The 27,634-nt window shown below is 39.2% G+C and overlaps 1 protein-coding gene across 5 annotated transcripts; it reads right to left on the reverse strand.

The window, feature by feature from the left end:
- Positions 1–858: 858 nt before the first annotated feature.
- Positions 859–26,325, reverse strand: LOC148847415 (F-box/LRR-repeat protein At1g67190-like). Of its 5 annotated transcripts, none has more exons than XR_016100403.1 (5): positions 26,001–26,280; positions 23,801–25,323; positions 22,497–23,085; positions 2,382–2,476; positions 859–1,525 (listed from the first exon to the last, which is right to left on the reverse strand). XR_016100403.1 is itself a non-coding variant. In XM_088948598.1 (2 exons), exon 2 carries the CDS (start codon positions 25,186–25,188, stop codon positions 23,929–23,931), a length of 1,260 nt encoding a protein of 419 aa, XP_088804724.1. In that variant the 5' UTR covers positions 25,189–25,323; positions 26,001–26,325; the 3' UTR covers positions 23,708–23,928. The 5 variants fall into 5 exon arrangements, 1 of the variants encoding a protein (XP_088804724.1); XR_016100405.1 differs by lacking the exon at positions 2,382–2,476 and adding an exon at positions 19,715–21,287; XR_016100404.1 differs by lacking the exon at positions 2,382–2,476 and having other exon boundaries at positions 859–1,520.
- Positions 26,326–27,634: the final 1,309 nt, after the last annotated feature.

Genomic DNA, 27,634 nt, shown 5'->3' on the forward strand with positions numbered 1-27,634 from the left:
CAGAACAAATAGGAGGAAGAGGTTGAGCTCAAATAGAGAACTGTTCATGGATTAGGTAAGCCCATATTTGAGCTGACCACATACCTGCCGGATGCATTTTACATGTTCTTCATATTGGAAGATTTTCTTAAGATTAAAGACTGCACAAATCTTGCACTCTTTTTAAACCCAAGTAGTTTAGCTCTGGCTTTCACATGTATACAAGTGTGCTCATTGATTTGCCAGAACCATATCTAGCATTTTTTATTTCTTGGGATTGTTAAGTTAGATTCACTTCATTTCTTTTCCTTGAGAATAAAACATGGTAACAGAGTCATACTTTCTTATGGTTGTATCATATTGGATTAAACTATAGTAGCATGTTCACCATTCTAATTTTGATTCATATGCCCCAAATTCGTCACTTCCCTGAAAACGTAAGCATTTTCTCTACAGGAGGAACCCTTATATTGCGCAAATTCGGGAAGATTAGATGTCACATGTCATTAATGGAGGGGTTCTTAGCTCCTTGGCCTTTCCCCATCAACAAAGATCATACCCCAATTAAATAAAAGAACTATAGGAAGGGACCCAGTTCAAATAAGTGATTGTCTGATTAACTCAAAACCATTATGCCAAGTGGGTAACTTTTAGGCATCGCCATAAGCCTTTAAAATAAACGTAAGCAATACTGCTTTGTACACATTGACCACCACAATAAAGAGTCTATGTCATGGCCTCATGGGTTCATTCACGTTAGTTGTTTGTGTTAAATACTGGTCCCTTTAATCACTTCACCACCCCAGAATATTTTAAGGTGCGCTTTGAATACCTGTATCTCAAATATGTGTCTTTTTAGAGAGTTCAAAGAATTGTATGTATGATGCAGAGTTCTGAAGTTTGATTCTTATATGAGTTTGGTGATAGATTAGTTTATTAAGATTCTTAGCAAGAACCTATAAAAGCCATCCATGTCAGAAAGTTTTATTTATGTAGCTTCTCTGTAATTCTACCATGGCTCCTCTCCCGTTTCTTTGAGAAGAACCCCATAACAATTCCCAACATTACCAGAGGACTGACTGCTTATTGGTGGACTCAAGCCAAGGTCGTACCAGAGAATAAGACGACAAATGGGAAGATGTTGAAACTTGAAAGGCTCCAGAATCCTGCATTTCTCTAGTACAGAGTCAGGACCTACCATTTGATTGAGCCATCCAGCGCAAGAATCTCAAAGATAAGACCCAACCTCATGGCACCCAACCCAATGATGTCGGAAACCATACCACTGGACCAAGTCACTTTCTTTTGACTCGCCATGAAATGATTCAATTGCATAAATTTCGACTGAGAGATCTTCTAGGTGGGGCACGCCAAATGATGGAGCTTCATTCCCTGGCACAAGTCCTGTGTAGTCACAGGTGGATAATGACTTGCTACTATTTGATGCCAATGTATACTCCATGGTACGCGTTGCTAACGGATGGAGTCCCTGTTTGGGCACATGGAGATAGAGTGCTATTGTGTACCCAGTAATAACAAGACTGTGCTGAAATCAAAAGCAATAAAGTAATCATTAGGTAAATGAATCAGTGAATTAACCACATAAAAGCCAGACTCAATAGTCAATACCTGTGTTACTATCTGTTGATACAGCCCCCCACCCACTATTTTAAAGTGCATGACAGATTAAATTTACTGACCGAATATTTTTGCTCATGTACAAGTAGAGATCACTCAATGAAGAATTCATTCCCCAATTACAGCACTTTTCAGGCTTGAAACTTCCACGCAACTGACATGCCTGGTGGTTATTATTATTATTTTTTAAGTAATTATTTGATTAGGATCAATCACGTTTTACCTAGAGGTATTAGCCTTTATTCCCTTAATTCACGAAAATGTCATTACTAGGCTAATAGAATAAGTTGACTTGTTAAGTATTCCAAGCACTTTAAGAATATCAACATATATTATATTAAGTAATAAGCAGATATGTTGGACACTAATCAACATATAAAGATGACACTTGCGAACAGGAAAAAAAAGTTCCATAAATTCTAGGCACCTTCTAGTATTCTTTTTCTTGGTAGAAAAACATTAACAAAAGGGTTATGGACACCTGAAAACTGAAAGTTGCTCCACTTTTTTGCTGTTAAATGGTCTAACCAAACACTGGTTAACCATAAATAAATAAATAAATAACTCATACCAAGTTTGAATATTCTCAAAACCTATATTTATATCTCCTAGATAACCAGAGATGACTTCGACAAATATGTAGTAATTCTTTCTTCTATGAAACTATGGCCTAATAAGAATTCAAAGCATCCTGCATAACTAACAATTTATGGATAAGAATCATAAGATACTTTACTCTCATGTAACTCCATTAAGACACTTACAGGGTTTTTTGAGGTAACATGGTACATTGTTTAGCACCCATAGAAGGCTAGTAACTTAAATGTTCCCTTCCAGATCATGGGTGATTCTTAATCCTCTGCTCAAATGAACTTGCAAAAATTACTAGTGAAATGTGATACAGAAAAAAAGCAGTGTTCTGGATTAATGAAAAACAAAGTCATGGTTAAGAAGCCAAAAATGCCAGAAATATTTCTGACCAATCAGTTCAAGTTTAGAGCAACCTCAACTCAAATTCATCTTTTTATATCTATCACAATTACCATCAACGATTAATGACATCCAAGAGGAACTTTTCCACCAGCCTATATTATCAAAAAACAGAGAACTGCTATCATATCATAAAACTTGTCTGAACCCTTTGAATACTTTAAAACACTGCAGGTACTGGGGGAAAAAATGAGGTCAAGAATGCTCAGAAGCAATGCTGATATTAGTCAAAACATGCTAGTTTCACTGTTTTTTTTTTTTTTGAGAAGTATACTTCTATTAAAAGAGTGTGATGGATCCTCAAAACAGCTTTACAAAAGGGTAAATTACTTAAATATCCCGTGTTTTCTGACAGATGCTTTAACCTCCCTTGTACTATGACCTCCCTAGAAAACACCCTTGACATTTCAGCATAACTATACAAATACACCCCTTCCATTAGTATACTGTGGACGGAGACTATGAAGTTACTATTATGCCCTCATAACCCTTTCAAACAAAAAGTAAAAATAAAAATAAGTCTTAGTAGAGGGTTAGCACTAGCAGATCTTAAGTCTTCTTTTGAGGTTCAAATTTGCAAAAGGACATTAGCAATAAGGCATTGAAGCTTACTCTCTTTCTGACAATTGGTTGGAGATTTGGAGCTTTGAAGGAGTTGTCAAAGCTCCATAGTTGATAAACTTGCAATCTTTGAGAGGTTTCAAATCATGGAACTGAAGCTCTAATCCTTTTTCTAATAAAGCTTTTGAGGCAGTTTTCCATATAGGAAGGCACAAGTATGAAATTTTGGAATTCTTGGTTTTCGTTGAATTACTTTGTTTTTGTTCTTTTTCCTGAGAGAAGGTAAAATTGGGAGTTAAGGCAGTGCAGATTTAAAAAGGCCGGTGTAGACATGGACTTATGATTCTTAACTCTATGTTGTCCCCATGTGACACATGATTAGGCTGTGATGCTCAGGGAGGAAGGGTGGACAATGAACCTTGAGATGAATTCAAACCATACAAGTTTGTATAAAAGGACCAATAAGATGAATCATGGGACGAGAAGGCAAAGCTATAGATTCCTTATGAGCTTTCTTGGGACAGAGATTCCCTAAAGCTGTCATTGACACCATCATTGAAGCTTGAGACAGAGAAGTTTCAGCTAATGCAACAATAACTAGGGCTGTAATCAGGTTGGATTTGGATTGGAGTCAGCAAAATCTGAATCTAATCTGACTAATGAAAAATGAAATCAGAATCCAATCCAAAATGTAACCAGATTTGGGGACCTTGTATCGGATTTGGATTTAATTCAACTCCGCTTTATTTTTAAAAAAATTAATTACTTTTTAACTTAGATGGGCATATAGATATGGATATACATATATAAAAGATATTTTTTTATCAGAAAATAAATTCCATTTATTAATCTGAAATAAGATTACGGGGCAATTCATTTTTTGGATTTTGAGAAGGGGGAAAGTTGGACACGTTCTTTTTTGAGATGTGTGGGGACCAGAGAAAATTTATTTTCCTGGGTATCATACCCATCTCCAGGTGGGTAAATAACTTTCCTACCTAGGGGAAAGTTGCCAACACTTGGATGGGACAAAAATGCCCCTTTTAATAATGGATTTTTATGGCTAAAATGGTCATTGTCTTATTTACCTGGGAAATAAAAGAACATGGGTAAATACACTCACCGAAAAACAAATGGGGCCTACAAGTGTTTTAGCTATTGAGCTGCCCAATTTACAAAGGAATCAATAACTTTCAAGTACATAGGTCACCCAGTTTCTTTTTACTGCAGCAATTACAGCTTTGCCCAAAATAAGGTTGGTCTATCCGCCCCCTGTTTTGCTAAATCATCTGCCAATCCATTTGCTGTCCTTCTTACCCATCCAAAATTTGCATTAACCTTTCTTGGAAGACAATCTATCTCCCTGAGAGAACATCTGTACTTCCAGGGTTCTGACTGGATTTTATTTGCCCAAGAAATCACCAAGAGTGAATTTCCTTCAAATTCCAATTCTCTAACTCCTAGTTGTGATGCTAGTTTCAGGCCTTGCAGAATAGCCACAATTTCAGCCTGAATTGAATCTCCAAAGCCTACTGGTGGTCCTGAGAATAGAGCCATTACTACTCCTTGAAAGTTTCTGATAACTCCCCCTATGCCTGCCCTCCCCGGATTACCAAAGAAGCTGCCATCAAAGTTCAACTTCATCTTATTCACCTCTGGCGGTTTCCAATCCATTCTAACCACCTCTTTATGTATGTCTGCTTGTACCACTTCAGTCCATTTCCATAATATGTCATAATATATATATATACATATAGACATATTTATAGAATTTATATATATGAAATATTGAATTTATTATATATAGAAATTTATATATAGCTTATAGCATATAGCATAAGTTTTATGTTAAATTTTTATATTTATATAAATTTTACATATTATAAAAATAACCAGACTTGGATTTTAATCAGATTGGATGTCATATCGGGCTTTGGACTTCCGAAAGCCTTTGATAACCCTAATTCCAATGAGATTTTTCTAGGGAAAGAAAGAAAAGAAGAGATTTTTCTAGGGCAAACTTTCTAAACAGAGTTATTGGAAGATATTATAGAAACCATTGAACCAGCCCATGGGTAAAATGGGGAATTTGAAATTTTTAAAAGCAAGGGGGGCCATTTTCTGTTAGGTTCTTAAAGGCATACTAACAGGAAGGGTGTGCTTGTATAATTAATCCAAAATGTGAAGGGAGTTTTATGGGAGGTCATAGTACAGGGGAGGTTAAAGCATTTGTCAAAAAAAAATGCTGGTAAAAGAAAAAACTTTATTGAAAAAACAAAGCAACATACAGCCACCAATAGGGTGCAAAGGGTAAACCAACAAAACAAAAATACAAAACACCAGCACCAAAAGATGGACACCTACATACCCAACTCTCATTCCCCTTTCGACGATAGAAAAAAACTCCTCACACAGTCCCGCCCACCCTCCTCGTTCCAAATTTTCCCTCCTTCAGTAATGGGTTTCTTCAACTTTTCTTCCCTTTTGTTCCTCTCAAACTTTTCAAAAGCTCTTCCAACAAAAGCCTCTCCTCCTAAGAAAAATAAGCCTAGTGATCTTTTTTTTTTTTTGAGAAAAGGTAAAGTTAAAATTGTATTAAATAAGCCTAGTGATCTGCCCACCTTAACATCCCTAATTTCTCAATCTTCGCACTCACTTGCTTCGCCCCCTGTTCCTTTGAAGGCTCCTCACAAGTTCTTTCTTCAACTTTACTACCACCCTCCCTAATCTTCTCCTTTGAAACTCCACTTGACACCACCTCCCCTACAAGTGCACCCATAGCCTGCTTATTCTTGCCACTGCAATCTAGCTGCCCAACCTCCTCTTCAATCCAAGCCCCATGTCCATAAACTTTTTTTGTTTAGTTCCCCTTCTTTTATACACTCTTTTGTACTTGTTAGTAGTGCCTACACCAACTAGACTGTCTTTTAGCTGCGAGAAAACCTTAGTGGCATGCACAATGTGAGATTTATTCGAAATCCTACGAGTCTATGAAGTTGTTGGATTAGAGATGTAGTCAGACTTCTTAGGGTCCTTCCTTCGCCGACCCAATTTGACTCCAAGTTTTCCCACACAGATTTTGGTAACCATCTGCTTACTCCCAACTACAAGAGAACAAGTATTCTCAACCATTGCACCACTCTGATCAAAAGATTGAGTACAGTGCCCAGATTCAATTTCCTCTTCCTTTTCTTCAGCAGTTCTTCCTTCTTTATCCTTCTCAACAGCTCCTTTTTATGAATAACAGAAACTGATTTATTAAATTAGTAAAGAGAGTTACAGAGGGGAAAAGGGAGAGAGAAACTCATTTGGCTCTCCCAAGTACAAACAAAATAGCTACAATACAGCCCAAAATAGATGATCCCTTCCCACCCCCTGCTTTCCTAATGCATCAGCAAAGGAATTAGCATTCCTTTTTACCCATTGCACATTGATTTCCATTCCCTGAGACAGCCATTTACCCATTCTTTTCTCATTTATATAACACCACCATCCAGCCTCCTCTTCCTTCTGCAGCCATTCAATAACTAACTTCGAGTCCCCCTCAATTACTAGGTTCTGGATATTCAGCTCTTTAGCCTTTTCAAGGCCTTCCAGCACAGCCGTTATTTCAGCCCTCAAAGAATCTCCAACACCAATCAATCCCAACTAAACAGCAATGATTCTTCCTTCCTCATTTCTAAATACGCTCCCTATACCAGAAGACCCAAATTTTCTTTACTACTCCCATCAAAATTCAGCTTAACATACCTGAATCAGCAACTGCCTACCAAATCCTCACCAAGTCAACTACATGGACTTCCTCAAATATATCAAGAGACTTCACCCAATGATCACCCTAATTGTAATTGTTGGAATAATGTTAAAATAACTTAGTTGCATATGTTAGGGCCTGTTTGGCTAATTAAAGTGTTTTTTATTTCGTTTTTTATTTCTGTTATGTCTGTTATTGTACTCAGGGGCACAAGGGTCTTTTCCTTTGTTATTTCTGTCGCCCTATATATATTAAAATAAACATTGGCGCCACAAGTACTGTTACATTGCAAACCTTCTCTCTTCTCTCCTCTCTTCTCTTCTCTCCTCTCTTCTCTTCTCTTCTTCTTCTCTTCTCTTCTCTCCTCTTCCACTTATCTCTGGCCGGCTACACTGTCAAGATGGTATCAGAGCGGGAATGCTGATTAAAAGAGAGCAGATCGATCAACCCTACTGTCAAGAGAAGATCGATCAACCCAAAGAATAGATCGAACAGACTAGCAGAAAAGAAATCTGATTCTGGACTACAGAATAGCTACGACTAGTACAGTTCTCCCTATTTTTTCTCTTCTTTACTCTCCTTGGTCATGTGCCGAGTGAAAACCCTATGAATCTGGGGCAGCTGAATGCTGTCGAACCTGTGTAACCCTAGTTTTCTTGGATCGTGTGATCCTGTTCATGTGTTAAGACAACTGTAGGTCAATGCTGACCTGTCTTCTCAATGGTTTGAGTTGACTATAAGTAAGAAGGATCTCTCCTGCTGATTAGTGGCTGTTAGACATTCTGGAATTCTGGTAGGTGGGGACTGATAAAACTATACAGGTCTGAAATTTGACAAATATTACCTCAGTTTTTGTCCGGAATTTGGTACTATTTGTGCTCAATCTGGTTGGTAAACCCGAGTGTGTGGGTGTGAACTGAGTGGAGCATTGTTTTGTGGAGTAAGGAGGGGTCCAAAGTCCGGTGTGTGGGACTGATTAACTGCTTGACCATGTCGACTGAGAATTCTGCTACTTTAGAGATCTCAGGGAGCCACAATGGAGTGAGTGGGGGAATGGATATGAGCTTTCCCATGGCTGTCATTTCCTTTGATGGTCTGAATTACCTTGAGTGGTCTAGGGGGATAAAACTCTACATCACTGCTAGGGGGCGAATAAGATACATCAATGGGAGAGTAAATGAACCGAAGTATAGAAGTGCTGAGCATGATAGGTGGAACCAAGAGAACAGTATGGTGATGTCTTGGCTCTTGGTTTCAATGCTACCACAAGTAAGGAAGACTTTTATGTGGGTTGAAACTGCTTGTGTATGGGAACAAGCGAAGTCCACTTATTCAGAACAGAGACACTATGCCAAGATATATCAACTACAAGCTGAATCTTCTACTTGCAAGCAGGGGGAGAGGAGTCTCTCGATGTACTGTTCTGATTTGACATCAATATGGAAAGAACTTGATCACTATCAGAATGTGAATTGGAAGTGTGATGAAGATGCAAAGGCCTATAAGTCACTTGTATCACATCAATGCGTGTTTGCCTTCCTCCTAGGGCTGAATTCATCATATGAGTCCATCAGGGTATAGATCTTGGGTAGTAAAGACTTGCCATCAGTCCAGGAAGTGTATGCCTTGATGCAGTCAGAAGAAAGCAGAAGAAGTGTGATGAATGGTGTAGAAGGGGAGTCAGTTGCCCTAGCGGTCTGGGGAAATTCAGATACAAATATCGGAGGTGGCTTTAAAAGGGGTGACAGTCAGAAAAAATCAGAAGATAAAAGCAAGCTTTGGTGCACTCACTGCCAGAAGACACGACACACAAAAGATACATGCTGGGATCTCCATGGAAAACCTAAATGGGCACAGGATTTGGGTAAGAATTCAGCACCTGATCAGGGCAAAAAACCAGGCCAGCAGAATCAAAAAGGTATAACTCAGCTAATATGGCATCGACAGAGACTAGTCCTTCCGTAACTCAGGAGAGACATCCCGGTTCTGACCCTAAGGAAGATATTATCAACTCCTTCCATGAACATTTGGAATTGTATGGTAGGACTCTCAGCCAGGTGGATTCTGGGCCTACTCCTACCTCATTTGCGTCTACATCAGGTAATGCCACAGCCTTCCATGTGTCATCTCACACTACTGATTCACCTTGGATTATTGACTCTGGAGCCTCAAATCACATGACCGGTAAGTCAAGATTGTTCCAGACATATAACCTTCTCTCTGGGAGAGATAAGGTAAGACTGGCTGATGGTTCTTTTTTTACCATAGCTGGCCGAGGCACCATATCTTTCCCACTTGGCCTTACTCTTCCTGATGTCCTGCATGTTCCGAAATTACCTATTAATTTGTTGTCCATTAGTAATATCACTCACTCTATGAACTGCTCAGTCACCTTTTTTCTGTCTTCGTGTGTGTTTCGGGATTTGACCTCGGGGAAGACGATTGGTAGAGGAAGCATGGTGGATGGTCTCTACATGCTGGAGAATAATGCTGGTCTAGTGGCGACTGAGTCCACAAGTTCGTCGAGTGAGAGTCATATGGCATAGTCGTTTAGGTCATCTTTCTTTTGAGTCGTTAAAAGTTATGTTCCCAAAGTTGTTTGAGTCCTTGTCAGTGAGTCAGTTACAGTGTCAAACTTGTCAGCTGAGTAAGCATCATAGAAGTTCTTTACCTTTAAGAAATAAAAGATCTGAATTTCCATTTCATATTGTTTATTCTGGTGTTTGGGGCCCTGTTACTCTACCTACCTACTGTGGCTGGCTATAAGTATTTTGTTACTTTGATTGATGATTATTCTCGATACACTTGGGTTTACCCTATGCGATCTCGAGATGAAGTGCCACAAATTGTGAAAGATTTTCAACGCATGGTGTTCATTCAGTTCCAAACGGAAATTCATATTTTCCGGTCGGACAATACAAAGGAATATTTCCATAGTGATCTCACGAAGTTCTTTGCTTCGAGTGGGTCACTTCAGCGAAGCTCTTGTGCCAGGACACCCCAACAAAATGGTGTGGCTGAACGAAAAAACCGTCACCTTCTCGAAGTTGCTCGTGGCTTGCTGATTCATATGAATGTGCCAAAACAGTTCTGGATGGATGCAGTATTGTGTGCGACATATATCATCAATCGCACGTCCTCTCGGCTACTAGAGTATAAGGCCCCACATCAGCTCTTGTTCCCTACAGCCCTGCTGTCTACCATCCCGATGCGTGTTTTTGGGTGTCGTTGTTTTGTCAACAACTTGTCACCTACTCTTGGTAAACTTGACCCTCGGGCTATTCCTTGTGTTTTTCTTGGTTACCCTTCATCTCAAAAGGGGTATCGTTGCTATGATCCCATTGCCCGCAAGTACTATGTTTCCATTGATGTCTCATTCTTTGAGAGTCAACCGTTCTTCTCGGTTTCTCCTCAGGGGGAGAGTAGGGTTGAGGAGAAACAGGCGATGACTCAGATTCAACTACCTCCTTTACCCGATCCTCCTTCGTTCCAGATTTTTCATCGTCACCATAAGAGCCAGCAGAGTTCAAGAGCCATGGAACCTGACACTATGCAACCAACATCATCGGATTCACCCGAGGCAGATCCGTCTCATCAGCCAGGTACACTTGCTCCCATTGCTCCTTTAAATGTTGATTCATCTGTCCCCAATGATCTTAATATTCCTATTGCTAAGAGAAAGGGTGTTAGATCTTGTACCACTAATCATCCTATCTCTAACTTTGTGTCCTATGAGCGTGTTTCACCTTCGTACCGTGCCTCTCTCTTCTGTGGATAGTGTCCCCATCCCTAAAACCGTGGCAGAAGCTTTGTCAAAACCTGAATGGACAGATGCAATGCAGGAAGAAATTGATGCCTTACACAAAAATGGTACATGGGAGTTGGTAGATCTTCCTGAGGGGAAGGAACCAGTGGGGTGCAAGTGGGTGTTCACAGTGAAACACAAAGCTGATGAAACTGTTCAAAGGTACAAGGCTAGACTGGTAGCAAGAGGCTTCACACAGGTATATGGAGTGGACTATGCAGAGACTTTTGCTCCAGTAACGAAGATGAACTCCATCCGGATTCTCCTTTCCTTGGCAGCAAATCTTGACTGGGATCTTCACCAATTGGACATCAAGAATGCATTCTTGAATGGTAACTTGAAAGAGGAGGTGTACATGACCCAACCCCCAGGGTTCTGTGCCAAAGGCAGTGAACAAAAGGTGTGCAGGTTAAAAAAGTCCCTATATGGGTTGAAACAATCACCTCGGGCTTGGTTTAGTAAGTTCCATTTAGCAGTCCAACATGTGGGACTCAAACAATGCCAGTCAGATCATACCATGTTTGTAAAAAGAGGTGAAGGTAAAATTGCAGCTCTTATTGTGTATGTGGATGACATAGTGATCACAGAAGATTGGGAGGCTGAAATCCAGAGACTAAAAAAATTCATAGCCACTAAATTTGAGGTGAAGGATCTAGGCCCCTTACGATACTCTCTTGGAATTGAAGTTGCCCGCTCTCACAAGGGCATCTTTATTTCCCAACAGAAGTATGTACTAGATCTACTAGAAGATACAGGCAAGTTGGGGGTAAAACCATCTGATTCACCTATTGAACCTAATCACCATCTAGGAGATAGTCAGGGAGAGCTTTTGAAAGATGTAAAGATGTTCCAAAGACTCGTGGGGAGACTTTTGTATTTGTCTATGATCAGGCCTGATATTGCCTATGCAATGGGTGTCCTTAGTCAATTCATGCACAGCTCGAGGACAACTCACTTTGAGGTTGCAGAGAGGATCTTGAGATATCTCAAGAAGTTTCCTGGAGTTGGTTTGTTGTTCCAGAAACACAGTCACTTAAAAGTGGAAGTATATATATTGATGCAGATTGGGCAGGAGCAATCAATGACCGAAAGTCTACCAGTGGTTATTGTGCCTTTGTAGGAGGAAACCTTGTCACATGGAGAAGCAAAAAACAAAGTGTGGTGGCTAGATCCAGTGTTGAAGCAGAGTATAGAGCGATGGCTCATGGGGTTGCGGAAATCATGTGGATAAGAAATCTGTTAGGTGAACTGGGTTTCGCAGTAAGCAATCCTACGTCACTCTACTGTGACAATAAAGCTGCCACCAATATTGCTGCTAATCCAGTTCTGCATGATAGGACGAAACACATTGAAGTGGACAAGTATTTTATCAGAGAGAAACTTGAAAGTGGAGAAGTGTGCACACCATATGTCAACTCGGAAGAGCAACTTGCAGATATCTTCACCAATGGTCTTCATCATGTGCGGCACAAAGATTTGTGTGACAAGTTGGGCATGATTGACATCTATGCTCCAACTTGAGGGTGAGTGTTGGAATAATGTTAAAATAACTTAGTTGCAAATGTTAGGGCCTGCTTGGCTAATTAAAGTGTTTTTTATTTTGTTTTTTTTTATTTTTGTTATGTCTATTATTGTACTCAGGGGCACAAGGGCAACTGTGAATGTCTATTATTGTACTCAGGGGCAAAATAACTTAGTTGCAAATGTTAGGGCCTGCTGGCGCCGCAAGTACTATTACATTGCAAACCTTCTCTCTTCTCTCCTCTCCTCTCTTCTCTTCTTCTTCTCTTCTCTTCTCTCCTCTTCCACTTATCTCTGGCCAGCTACATTGTCAAGAGCAATGACTTCAATTAAGGTATCCCTACTTCTCTCCTTATCAAGAAAGATCCTCTAATTCCTTGTTCCCCATGCTGTCCAACACACAGCTGCCCCTGTACATCTCCATAAGGAACTTCCCCTCTTCTTTGACCAACTAACAAAGGTGAGGCAAACAAGCTTCGAGCATTTGGCAGGGGGTTCCACTTGCACCAAAATAAAGAAAGAAACCAATCCCAAATTAAAGAAATAAAAGAACAGGAGATTAATAGGTGGTAGCAAGACTAACCATCAGTCTTACAGAGAGAGCACCAATTAGAGGATAAGCACCAATTTGGCCTTTTTCTTTGAAGGAGGTCAAAGGTGTTAATTCTCTCTAGAAAGGCTTCTTAGCAAAAAGCACCTACACAAGTAGGGATAGGCTTGCTCCAAATCTCCCCAAAAAGAAAAGAGCATCCCCAAACCTTTGGTTGAACTAGAGTTGAAAAGAAAGAGGCACAAGAAAATGATCCAGAAGAAGAAAGAGTCCAAATCAACATCTCCTTTCCCTACAGCGACAACCTCATGGCCAGTTCCAAATATTCCTTCTCCCCCTTCTTTCTCCCCCTATTCTTCCACCAACCTTAGATGAGGAGACATCATCTCACTAGCTGCCAGCTCGCAGATCTTCTTCCTTGGAACAGCCTTGGTGAGAAGATCTGCGAGCTGCATGCTGGAGGTGATATACGGAAGACACTTCTTGAGATGAAACCCTTTCTCTGACAAAATGTCAGTCTACTTCAATATGCTTAGTTCTGTCATGTATCAGATTATGAGCTATATTAATAGTAGCCTGATTATCACAATACAACATTAAGGGCTTCTCATAAGCAATACCCAACTCCTCAAATAATGACTTCAACCATAGAATTTCAGCCACACCATTAGCCATAGATCTATATTCAGCTTCAGCACTAGAATGAGAAACAACATTGTTTCTTACTCCTCCAAGAGACAAGGTTACCTCCTACAAAAGCACAATATCCAGAAGTAGACATTCTATTATCAACACTCCCAGCCCAATCAGCATCTGTATAAACCTCTATCTTCATGTGATCATTATTCTTGAATAATATATCTCTACGTGGACACATATTCAAGTATGTTGGTATCCTCCCAATTGCAAGGAGGTGAATAGTTCTAGGAGAGTGCATATATTGACTGACAACGCTGACTGCATAACTGATGTCCAGCCGTGTGAGACAAAGATAGAGGAGTAGTCCAACTAACCGTTGGAACATAGCTTTATCTTCAAGTGGCTCTCCACCCTCTGCACTGATCTTGTGATTCTATTCAGTAGGTGTATCTACAGGTTTAACACCCAACTTTCCAGTTTCTTCCAATAGATCTAGAGCATACTTTCTTTGAGAAACAAGAATCCCATGTTTAAATCTAACTACCTCAATACCCAAGAAGTATCGTAGCTCTCCCAGATCTTTCACCTCAAACTCTTGATGAAGGAGTTGTTTAAAAGACTCAATCTCACTGTTATCATTCCCTGTCACTACAATATCATCCACATATACAGCAAGCAAAGTCAAGGAAGAGTCCACTCTCTTAATGAACAATGTATAGTCTGACTGGGCATGTACATAGCCAAATTTTTCAAGGGCTTGTCTAAATCTATCAAACCAAGCTCTAGGGGACTGCTTTAGTCCATACAAGGCTTTATTCAACCAGCAAACCTTCTTTCCTGTCTCTACATCATAAAATCCAAGAGGTAACTGCATGTAGATTTCTTCCTATAAGTCTCCATTGAGGAAGGCATTTTTAACATCCATCTAGAACAAGGGCCAAGAGTAACTAGCGAGCAAAAGTCTCCAAGTAGTCTATACCATAAGTCTGAGTAAATCCCTTTGCAACTAACCGGGCCATATACCTTTCAATGAAACCATCAGCATTATGTTTCACAGTAAATACCCATCTACATCCAACTGGTTTCTTCCCTTTAGGCTGGTCAACTAGCTCCTAAGTATTATTCCTCAAAAGAGCATCCATTTCAACCTTCATTGCATCTTTCCACTCAGGAACTCACAAGGCTTCATGCACTATTCTAGGGATAGGAATATCAGTAATGGATGTGAGAAAGGACCTGTAAGAGGGGGGCAGGCGATCATAGGACAGGAAGTGGGAAATGCAATGAGTTGTGGATGTGATGCAACGCCGTGTACCTTTACGGACTGCAATGGGGAGGTCAAGGTCATCCAAAGGAGGTAAGGGTGCAACAGTGGAAGGTATCTCAGTGGGACCTGGATTTGATAAAGGAATTGTGGTACTTGGATATGGATCCGCAAAAGGAACTGGGACTGGCCTGGACTGCTGATAACCAAAATCAACCTGCCTCCACCACCTGTGATAGACTCTCAAATCCTGACACCTCTGACAACCCTCCCCATTACATCCCTCATCACTCAATGGAACAAGTAAATGAACTTCTGATGAGTTAACCCCACTCTCACTACTCTCCCCCTGAGGAGAAACCCTAGTATAATAGGGTACCTCCTCAAAGAAAGTAACATCCATCGAGACAAATCTCCTCCCAGAAGTAGGTTCATAGTAGCAATAATCCTTTTGAATTTGTGCCAAACCGAAAAAAATACACTTGGAGACCGTAGGATCAAATTTGGAACGATGAGGTCCAAGAATCAGAACAAAGCAAGTGCAACAAAAGGTTTTTAAGGGGAACAGTAAACAATTCTTTATCGGGGTATAGAAGGGTAAATGGAGGCTTCATGTCAAGAACCCGTGAAGGAACTCGATTAATGAGATACACTCCTATAAGAATAACATCTCCCTAGAAACGAATAGGCACATTGGAGTTAAACATAATGCTTCTAGCCACCTCTGATACTTCTTCCTCTCAGCAACCCCATTCTGCTGTAGTGTATAAGGACAAGTACTCTGGTGAATAATCCCATGATCAAGCAAATAAGAGGCTAATGAGTTGGTAAAGTATTCTTTCGCATTATTGGATCTGAACATTTTGATTTTGACCCCATGACCCCAAACTGGGTTAAAACCATCTGATAAAAGATCTGGGTCAAAGCAAGAACCTCATCTCGAGAATGCATAAGATAAACCCAAGAAAAACAGGTATAATCATCAACAAACAAGAAGAAATATCTGTATCCCCCCATAGCCGTGATGTGATACGGGCCCTAAACATCAATATGCACAATATCAAAAGAATTACTACTTTTATTACTCAATGAATAAGATGCTCTACAATGCTTTACAAGCTCACAACTCTCACATCTCAAATTGGACATCTGAACAGACTCAAACAAATTTGGAAACAAACTCTTCCAAGACCGAAAGGATAAATGATCCAACCGATTATGCCAAAGCATAACCTGACTAACAGACTGAGAAACAAAAGACTTCCTATCTTCACTATCTTCTTAATGAGAACTCTCTCCAAGCAGATAGATCCCATTCGTCTCACGGCCAGTCCCAATCACCTTCCTTGTCTCCAAGTCCTGAAAAACACATCAGTCAGGGAAAAAAGTTATTGAACAACTCTGATGTTTTGTAATGCTACTAACTGAAAACAAGCTAGTATTAAGCTTAGGAACATGCAAAACTGAAGATAAGGAAATGGTACTAGACAACTTGATGTCTCCCTTGCCAGAAATGGGAACAAGGGAACCATTAGTAATGGACACTTTATCTTTGCCAGAAGATAAGTGATAGATAGTGAACAGTGATGCAAGCCAGTCATATGGTCAGATGCACCTGAGTCTATTACCCAACAATGTTCAGTGTTACCTGGAGCTAAAGCATGATAAGCTGAGGCCCTAGTACCTGAATGAGCAAAGGTTGATGTGGGGGGAGTTGATGGCGGCTGAGATGATTGAGTTGAATTCCCAACTTCCTTTTCCAACTGAATCAAGGCAGCCCAGACAGAAGCTAGGGTGTCTAGAGGCGTGCCTTTTGTGCTCGATGAGGATGCACCATCAGTATTAACAGCCTTATTAGCATTACCCCTTTTGTTCCTGAGTTTTACTGGAACTAGATGAGGGTGCAGCTTCCAACATGTGTCTTTAGTATGCTTAGGTTTCTTGCAATGTTCACACACTAGATCCCGCTTATCTTCCTTCTTTATATCCTTCTTCGTATCACCCCCAGACTTAGGTTTAACTGTTGCCAAGGTTGATGGAAAGGGTTGATGCTGCATCATAACCTTTCTCCTAGTCTCTTCACTATGCACTAAAAAGTAGGCTTGAGATAAGGTCACACTGTCCCTTGTTAGTAGTTGTTGTCTCATAATATCATAGTTAGGATTCAGACCAGCTAGGAATTCAAAAACCCTATTAGTTTCAACTTGCTTTCTATAAATCTATGCATCCTTCTGACTTTCCCACTCAAGTGTTTCTAGGTGGTCAATTTCATGCCACAGAGGTTTCAATGTAGAGAAGTAAACCGAGACTGGTTTTTCTCCTTGCTTAAGGTTGTTAACCTCACACTTCAAATCATAAACCCTAGCAACATTAGGGGGTTGGGAGTAAGTCTCTTTCATGACATCCCAGATTTCCTTGGTTGTTTTTGCCCACAAATAGTTCCGTCTGATATGTGGCCGCATAGAGTTGCACAGCCATGTCATAACCAAATAGTTCTCCTGAACCCATTTGGTATAAGTTTGGTCCTCCTTAGTTGGTTCTTTCACATCTCCCAACAAGTAGCTGAGTTTTCCTCTACCCCCAATGGCCATCATGGCCGATTGAGCCCATTCTAAGTAGTTTAATCCATCAAAATTCACAGTTGTAATCTGAAAGGCATTCTCAAACATATTACCAGAATTTCTAGTCCCAAAAACACCTTCCCCTGATTCTTGAACTCCATTCTTGGTCGAGAGTTAATAAAAAAACTTTTTAGACTACTGTAATAGAAAAACAACACCCAAACAACTGATAACAGTCGGCCTAGGTCTTCCAAAGAACAAAGAAAACAGAATTTTGTATGAAACCAGTTCAAAATTTTATCTGAAACCAACAACAGTTTTCCAACCGCACCTCTCAGAATAGACCAAGATGATTTTTTTCAAAGTTATTCTCAAGGAAAAAACTTACTTTATGAAAGAAAATCTCTAACCGCCACCTTCTGTCTAATGCGAAACCCTAATCTTGAGGATCCGAAGCCTTTTCTGATTCTTCCTGACTACTGGAACTCCCCCACCCTTCTACAATCTTCTTAGTAGCAGCCGCACACTACCAGTAACCTCCAACAATCAGCCGATCCTCCTTTGTTGAAAAACTTCTAAACCTAGGAGATTCTCATGTAGTCAATCTAATTAGACTAACATAAGAGCTCCTAACCTGGCTCTGATACCAAGTAGTCGATCAAGACTATAATCAGCCTTGAATTCAAAAGAAAAAGAATGAAGAGAAGAAGAAGAGAAGGAGAGAAGAGAAGAAGCACACAAAGAGATTTTGGAAAGGAGAGAGGGTTGGTCTTGACATCAGCCAACCCACTCTTAATATTTATATATGTTGACTAACTGTAAAAGGGATGAATTGCCCTTATTGCTTACATGGCAAATAAACTAATAGTAAAGCTGAAATAACAAGCTGAAATAACAAACTGAAATAACTACCAACTAACACTGACATAACTAACAGAAATATGCTGCCATACGAACACAGTGGGGACCACATCAATGTTCTCTACAGATTTTTCTTAATGAAGTGATCCCCACTTAAAACGCCATAATCTCTTCTAATTAATACACCTTTATTAGAGCCCTCACTCGAGTTCTACCCTACCAACTTATCCTCTCAACTCTTTCCGCGGTTTCTCCACCTACGTGTCCTTCTAAAAGCTCCTTTTCACCCACTTTTTTAAAATTACTTTTTTGCCCCTTAGACTATTCAATTCAGCTTGGATTTTCAAAGAACCCCAATCACCATTAACCATCCCCTAACTTTCCTTAATTTGTCCTTCCAAAAGACCTTTGGAAACCTCCGCTTTTGCCCTACGCTCTTCTCAACTCTTTGGATTCAGCACATCTCGAGTTTCAACCAAAACCATTGAACAGCCCCCATCAGCATTAAATTTTTCCTTATTACCCATAATGCCCACGTCTTCAACTTCCAATATTTCCTCTGTAGACTGTTTGTTCGACTTCCTAACATTTCTCCCAGAATGCAATACTTTTTTATTTTCATCTCTCCACAAGGACATGTTTTCTATCCACTTCTGATAGGATCCTTTGACAACAAGTCTTAGGTTAACTGTTCTCCAGCAAAACAAAGCACCAGAAACGAAGGCACTACATGGATCTCATTCACCTCAACCAAAATCCATGCAAGGTCCTGCCAAGAGCTGGTTCTGGCATCCACAAATCTAAAAATTCTGCACATGTCTCCCACAGTTCTAAACGTCTCAAAACACCAGGCATGCAAAGGAATACCAAATATAACAATCCACACCAAGCTTGGGGACCCCAAGTTTCTTAACGCCCCAACTAAAGGATTCCATCTCCCCAACCTTAGTTCTGGGGATCAAATCTGACCTTGTTCCCGAACAAGAATATCACTCTCTTCCTCACTGTTCCTAAACGAGCAGAAAAAAAAAATTGTGTTTTTAATTTTCTCACCTAAATATCTGAGATCGGATTCAATCAGCCATTGACCAATCTCTAACTTCTTCAACATCAGGGTCTGGATTGACAAAACAACCAACCAGACACTTTTCCAACATCCTAAGATGATTATGAACATCTCCAGATGATCTCACGATCACCTCCTTCATCATGATCCTGTTAGTTGTGTCCTGACCTTACACGCTTAATACTCAAACAAGATACACTTGATTCATCTCAACTCAACTAAAGACTTATCCCAACTATATTGGGTTGGCTACATTAATCCTGTTCTGCCATTCTGCTCCATTCATTTCCATGTTTAAGTAATTACCCTTTACAAAAAAGATAGGCACCAGATACAGCCCACAAGTTTGCTCTATTATATACGCCAAAGGCTTGGAAGCTCAAAATTTGTGTTAGCTATAATTTTATGCCAACGGGTACAAAAATGTGAGTGTATAAAATTGCGAAAGATCCTTACATGTCCATAACCAGAATATTGCCACCCACTGCTTCTTAGGAATTAAGAGGATAAAGGTAAACTCTATACCTGTCAAGATGGAGGCCTACTTATGAAATTACTGCATCACCTCCAAGAAGTCCCTCCTGAGTAAGTGTCAGCATATTTTGTAGAATTCTATCAGAAAGCCATCAAGACCAGATGCTTTGTTGCCTACATGGTCTTTGATGGCTTGGAGGACTTCCTCTTCTTCAAACTTGTCTTCCAATGCATTCCTTTCTTTGTTAGTCAACCTGTCAAAGCTCACTCATCTAGCTCCAGTCTTGTGGCTTTGTGGGGTAAGTACAAATTCTTGTGGAAGCTCAAAATTGCTGCAGAAATTTCAAGCTCAACCTAAAAAGATTGATCACCAATCTTGATACTTGATATGAGATTGCATATCCTTCTAGCATTTGCAATTTTGCAAAAGAAGGTCATGTTTCTATCTCACTCTTCTAACCACTGCACTCTTGATTTCTTGCACCAAGAAATCTCCTCCATGCGTACTTGTCTGCAATACCCTTCCCTAGCCTTATGATCTCCAGAAACTAAGGGACCCTACTCTTCTCATTCAAACTCACAGTAAATCCACAAGCTTAATGTTTTCTCATTTTGACACAACCCACCTCCTCCTTGGGCCATCTCTTGATCTTCTCCTTCAGGAATTTCAACTTCTTCTAGAATTCCATGTAAGTTGAACCTTCCTCCCACCATTCTTCTAGTTTCTTGATGAATTTAGGGTGTTTGAATAACATTAGCTCAAGATTAAATAGAGATGGGGCTGTTTGCACTGGCCTGCTTGATAACATTATTAGTCTGTGAAAAAGTAGCTCATGAGAGGGCCACCTGGATACAGATCCTTCCAACTGCTATCTATAAGGAATCTATACATTTTGGAAAAGTTGGATTTTCTTGAAGATTGCTCCATTTAAAATATGCACACTGCAATGTAAAATTCGCCAGGCTTAACCAATCTACTTACTCCCTAAATTTAAGCATACCAAAAGATGGCTACACCCCACCTTTCTTCTCCTGGGTGAACCGAATGATGTTGAAGTCACCCTCAACGCAAACCAACCTACTCCATTTCCTTGTAGAGGCATCCATTTCAACACAGAATGTTTCCTCTTGTCGGCTGCCATTAGTCCCAGCATTGCAGCAACCTGCCCCACCTCAGCTCCTACCTCCACTGAACCTATTACTCCTCCATTGCCTTTGAAGAAGCATTCATTGCTCCTCCGGAGAAACCAGAGGGTTGTGTTTCATGGGCGATAAATCTAGCATGTACTGGAATGATGTGAAACCAGGCTCTGATTGCAATGCAACAAATGGGTTGGAAATGGTGGACCAATACAGTGTTGAGTTGTACCAGGTGATCAAGAAGATGAAGATCTTGTTCGATATGCAAGGCATGTTGGGTGATTACTCTGGTGAGCTGTGAGGATCTTCATGGCATTTGGGTTGCCCAAAAATATGATGAAAGTGATCCAGATTTGGCAATTGGGTCTTCCATGACGAACAGGAGGCTATCTGTGCATGAGTTCCACTACATTGGACAAGACCCTCGGTTTAGGCACTTTCAATATTTAGCAAATGCTCAACTCGAGCCCACCCAAGCTGCATCCTAATAAATAGGATTAAAATAATCATGATATCAAAATTTTAGTTTGAATTGTATTGATTTTTCCAGAAATTTCAGATCCATTATAAAATGCCTTAATATTTTGAAAATTTATCATGTTAGAATAGTCTTTTCTTAGTTAGTCATAATCTTGTCCTCAACTCCTCACCGTATTAAGTTCATTATAACTGTTAGTGGTTAAGAGTTCTAAAGTGAACAAAATTATTTGGATTTGCCTTTGTTAAGTATCAATTAAGACAAAGGCTTTGGACCATTATGGTGCTAGTCTAAGTTTGGTACTTTCCATTGAAATCATAACTTTGTCATTATTTTTATAGAAAGGAAAACCACAATGTAAGTGGTTAGGCTGTAGGGAGTCGAGTTTGTTTCTTTAAGTTTTTTTTCTTTCAAGAAACAATTTTCTACTCTTCATTGTATGATGCATTTTTGTGCCTTTTGCTCTGAGTGTTCATGTTTTGTCACTAGGAGATCATTGTTGAAGCTTCTATTAATGAAACTAACTTCATCTAGAACATACCATAAATGATAGAGCAGCAACATCAGTAAATAAATATTATGATTAAAAAAAGCAGTAGACAAACATTATATGATTACCCATACGTTATACTACACAAACTTGTTTTATGAGATTAATGACTATCCATTTCCTGCTCAAATGAGTCTACTGCACTGTACAATAAGAAATTTGATTTGATATTTGATAATGAGAGGTTCAGATTGAGTAGGGTGTTCACTATGCATCATTGCATTGTTTGGTAAAAGGATTTGCAGGTCTGGCATTCCTATGATTCCCAAATAAGAATACTAGCACAGACATAGAGACAATAAGTGGGAACAAACCAAGAAAAGGGTACAGGTATGGATGTCCCATTTAATATTCTTATATCATGCTTTTAAATAGAGATTTTTTAAGCTAAGTGTCATTTCTCAAGACTTATTTTCTTGCCAAATTTAATTACATTCTAACATAGACAAAACTTCTATAGTATGATTTGCTAGAAATTTCCATTGGATAAGTGTAAGTGTTAATATTATTGGATATATCTAAAAGTGCCTATTCAGTATCTTGTGTCGTGTCAAGTATGCACCGTTCCAAATACCAGCATGTTAGGTATGTATAAAATTAGCATTCTATCATCAAGAGTAAGTATGCGCATGGAAGTGGTTGGGATTCTGGTGGGGATGACATACCTTTATTTCCAACTCTTTATAGGCACCACAGTATTTCTTTGTACAAACATTAACCCATTTCTGAGTTAGTCTGTAACTTGCCTTCTGGTTTGACATGAAATTTTGGGTTCAAAAGGAGTCTTAAAGATCATGAAAATGAAGAGGTTACATCTCATATGAACTCTCTGAATGGAATATTTCTTCGCCATATTGGACTTGGCACTAGAAATTGGATTTTGGAACCTTGAGGCATATTTTACTGTTCCTCTTTCAATAACCTTGCTGATTCCTCATCTACCTTCCTTTCCCAGTCAAGACTTGAGACTTTTTGGGATGGTTCTACTCATTCAAAAATCAAAACATTTTGATGGGTATCCATTTTAAAGATATCAAGATGATCAACACTGATGAGATGCTCCAGTGGAGAAAGAAAACTTGGTGCCTCTCCGCTCATGTGGACACCGTGCATCCTATGCTCGAAGAGTGAAGAGTGTTAATCACCTCCTCTCTTTCTCCTACATAATGAATGTGGAATTATTTCCTTCCTTTGTTTGGACTCTCTTGTAAACTCATGATTGATTTCAAGGACTTTCTGAAGTCCAGTAAGCTCCTGTTATGCAACAAAAGAGGGAGAATAATGAAGAGATGTATGAAACTGTCCGTACTTTGGAATGTGTGGAACAAAAAAATGCCAGAATCTACAAAGACATTTTTCAAGAAGTCCACAAATGTCATTGATCTCATTGCAGTAAGGAATGGCACATTATGTTTCCATATTAGGCGAGTTAAAAAGAATTCCAATGGATTCTATCTATACTAAGGGGTTCCAGGCAGTTGTCGGTGTTGTTCACCATTCAGAAGAAAACATTTGACATTGTCACAACATTGAACATGAATGATTGTAATAAGAATTAATAGACAGAAAGGAGAGCAATGCATACTTGATAGAAACAGAACATAGAACATAAGACCATTGACCAATGCTGGTCTTGGCTCCAGCTATTAGGAGGGATGGCCTGGATATGAACCTAAATCTCAACATACTTTGCACAAAGTAGCCACTCTCAGACTGAGAACCCACATTCTCACGTTTGCCACCTCGGGATTTTAACATTGCTTCAAGCACATGAATCTTTCTCAAAAAAACGAAAACAAGAATCTTTTCCGAAAAAAAAAAAAAAAAGATTTGTTTAGCATAATCTGGAAGATAAACCAAAAATACAGGCTGGACATATTTGAAGGCGAATAAATAAGAAATTGAATACAAAGCATGTTTCTTATACAAAGAATAGCTTGAATTTACAATTCCTCAGGCAAAAACTTACCTGATAAAGTGGAAGTTACTGAATTCAGATATAGGACAGAAAAGGATGCTCACACTACACAAAGTAGGGTCTACAGCTTGTACAACACATGTTAAACCAAAACTTGAATGCCAAAGAAGGCACTTTAATTATTCATATTCAAATTTCACCTCTACATTAACATATTTCCTCATAAGCCGAACAATGGAAGATGTAAAGTTAGCCAACATATTGCATTCTTCATGGGTTTTGACCTCTGAAACAACCCCATGGATGACCAACTTTTTTAGATTAGGGCATCTTTCAAGCAGTCCTGCAACCCAGTGAGAGAAGAGATCATTAATAACAGTCCAACCAAGCTCCAATACAACAACATTCTCCAATTGAGATGATCCCGGCAAGCTATAGTGAAGCACTCCATCTCTTAAATCATAACTTAAACAAAGATGGCTAAGTTGAGGAAAGCAAAGAGCAATTGTTTCTAAATCCATAATCTCATCATCATCATCAAAAACCACACCCCAAAGCCGAAGCTTTCTCAACTTTGATGATCTTGAGACCATTAGATAAAACTTTGGCCACATGATTGTGAAGTTGCTGACATCCACCACTTCAAGGTTCTCAGTATTCTCACCAATATCAAGATGAATGACACTAACATCATCAATCTTTAGCTGTTTCAAAGTCCCCTTGCCAATAAGCTCAAAAAGTTCAAGGGTGCAATCTTTTAAATGCAAAGTATCAAGACTATCTGCTTCTAATATAAACTTGTCCAAGCTGATTGCTTCAATATAAATGTTCTTCAATGTTGGGCTGCTCAGTTCCATTGTTGTCTGTGCATCTGACATGGCAATTTCTGGACTAATAAGAACCAATACCTCAATCTTTGGGCAGGCAGTGAGCAGAAGACTCAGATCCAAAGCTGAGATACTGACAAAACTCAGAGAAAGAGATTTTAGGCAAGGGAATCTCTGGTAACTTGGTTCAACTCCTGTGATAGAATTATGAGCCAAGACCAATACTTCCAGCTTCTGCCTACCACATTTTTCAAGAATGTTAACATTTGGGGTAGTGCGAACATTATATAGTAGATGGCGCAAGGTTTCCCTAGTATACATAAGCCAGGCAATCACTGGAGCAGCTGAGAACTCATCCACATCATCCATAAAAATAGATAAGCACTGCAAACCAGTCGTCTGGAATATTGTTTGGGTTATAAGGATCTCCAGTCGCCTAGTCGTGAGATCACGGTATACAGGCCAGTCATTGGAGTTGAATGAAAGTGCATGGAGGTGATTCCGGCAGGCTTCTCTCCACTTGCGACAAGTTGCAGAGGCAATTACTACATCTCGTGCAGCTCCTAGCAGTGATAGTATGTTGCCAATGACTTCAACAGGAAGGTTCTCCATAATGAAGAAAAATCCAAATTTTTCATAAACTATCAGACTCCATGAAACCTTTAAGTTGTTCAGAAAACTTTACAGGAACATAATCCGTGCCCCAAGTTCAGATGATTAATAGAGAACTAAAATCCAAAACCTGGTCTGTTTACAGGGGACACAAATACAAAAGATTATCAAAAGAATACAAAGTTTTACTTCTATCATATATAAGGAAGCACAATCGAATCTTCCAAAATTCGGGATTTTCAATCAGATTCTTCTCTTTTTTCCCCGGGAGGGGGGGGGACCGAGAGAAAGAATTACTGGATGAACCTTCTTGGCTTTTCATCACAAAATGGCTGAGGATAAAATATCGACCCGGTCGTCGTAGAAAAATTAAGCAATTATTTTGATAAATGTAGAAAAATTAAGCAATTGAATCGATTAAAACATATGTATATTACCACAGAAACATCAAAACGAGCAACTGATTTTAGAAAAATAAGATTAAAGCCTTAAATATTTGAATCAATAATAGATATGTCCGAACCAACAATCAGGAAATCAACCAACCAAACTAAACGAAAAATCAAGCACCCACTCTACAAGAACCCAACAAAGGAAAAAAAAAAAACAAAAAAAAAAAAGAAAAATCCAGCATCCGGGTATTACTGAGAACATCAAAGACATTGAATACGATTTAACAAAATATAAAAAACAATAGACCAACCTACTTCCGAAAAAAATCAGTTCATTGAAGAACAAAATACGTAGAATCCGAACATCACCCATACGAGAAGAATCCAAGAAAAATGCAATCTAGCATCTGAATTTCTTACCAGGGAATAGGGAAGTCCGAGATCCTGCAGGAACGCCGAAACCAATCGCTGGAACAGCCGAAATTCAAAGTCCCACGATCCCAGGGTCTCAAGACAGAGTAGATGGGCAGTTAAAGAATGAGGTGGCAAATCACAAGACCGAAGCCATAGATGACAAACAGAGAAACAGAAAGAAATGAGTAACGCAAGGCTTCGAAGGAGAAATGATGGCGAATGACCGATGAAACTGATGGGATTAAGTTTGGAGAATTTGAAGGGACGGGGATACAATGGTAATTTCAATATTACCACTGAAGCAGAAGAAGGAGAAGAAAAAGAAATGGTCAAGCGACTCGTGTCGGGGTGATCATTTCTAGGTCTAGACCGGCCCGCAAATTTCCGGACTGGGGCCTAAGGTTCTGTGTTCAGGTTCTGGCGCTCTGCCCGCGTTTGGGCCCCATCAGGCCCGAAAATCTGTGGCCGGACCAAGTATAATATGGCACATATAATATATACTTATATATTATATTTTACATTATATTACTTTACTTCATTGCATTTCAATAAAAATTATATTTCTTTGCATAATGTAAAATATTATATAATTATATTTTATATTTTACATTATATAGTATATTCATATATACTATTATAAAGCTATATTTTTGTTGGCTTTGGTGCAGGTAATATAAAAGTTAAATTTGATTACATAATCTGTTTAATTTTTATCTTTACTCTTTATTTATACACATGCATTTCCATGCAAGCCGAGTAAATGCTTTAAAATATGATATGCAATTATCTCTAAGGGTGTCAATTGACTAGTTTTGGATTAGACCCCGTCTAGTCCAAAATCGATTTAGACGGGTTGGGCGAACCAATAAGACATTGGATTGGATCAATCCAGTCCAAAATATTTATTAGATTGGATTGGAGCTGATCCATTCATAATAAAGTCATATTGGATTGGGATGGATTAAGTCAATATCTGATTCATTAATATAAGATAAGAATATAAGTGTCAATGAACTGAATTTGGGTTGAAACCAATATAAATTAAAACGAATTTGAACAGATTAAATGGTCCAAGCATTAAATTGGACTGATCCAAAATGATCCAAAACATTCATTGGATTAGATTGAACCTGGTCCATTTGTAATGGATTCACATTGGACTTGATCAGATCGGACCAAATCCAATCCAATTGGCACCTTTAATTATGTCTTGCTCTTAAGTAGTATGATTTAATGTTAGAGTATGATAATCAATTTTGATGTATTTTCTAAATCATTATGGCTCTTCCCCGCTGGAATATCTACTATCAATATGATGTGACTCGTTTTAAACCACAGTTGAGTGTTTCCTCTCTCCACATTTTCAGGGAGGCTAATAAGTCAGTGGATTCTTTTGCTAATGGGGGCATTGACTCAGGTGATGATAAAAAAGCTTTAAGGATTTATCTTAATCTTTATAAGCTTCAAGAGAGGATTAGATCTTTGTCAAATGCTAGATTAGATGGTAGTGTTTAAGTTTATTTCTATTTTCTTTTTCTCTTTTTTTTTTTTTTTTACTTGGCTTGTATGAGGCTGGGTTGAGAGTGTGAGAGAGGGATTTTTGTGACCTTGAGCTTTTGGGCAGGGCAAGTTTTATCCTC

Source organism: Nelumbo lutea, chromosome 6 (assembly GCF_056320005.1).
Source record: "Nelumbo lutea isolate HS-2025 chromosome 6, American lotus-T2T, whole genome shotgun sequence".
In the NCBI taxonomy this organism is placed as follows: Eukaryota; Viridiplantae; Streptophyta; class Magnoliopsida; order Proteales; family Nelumbonaceae; genus Nelumbo; species Nelumbo lutea.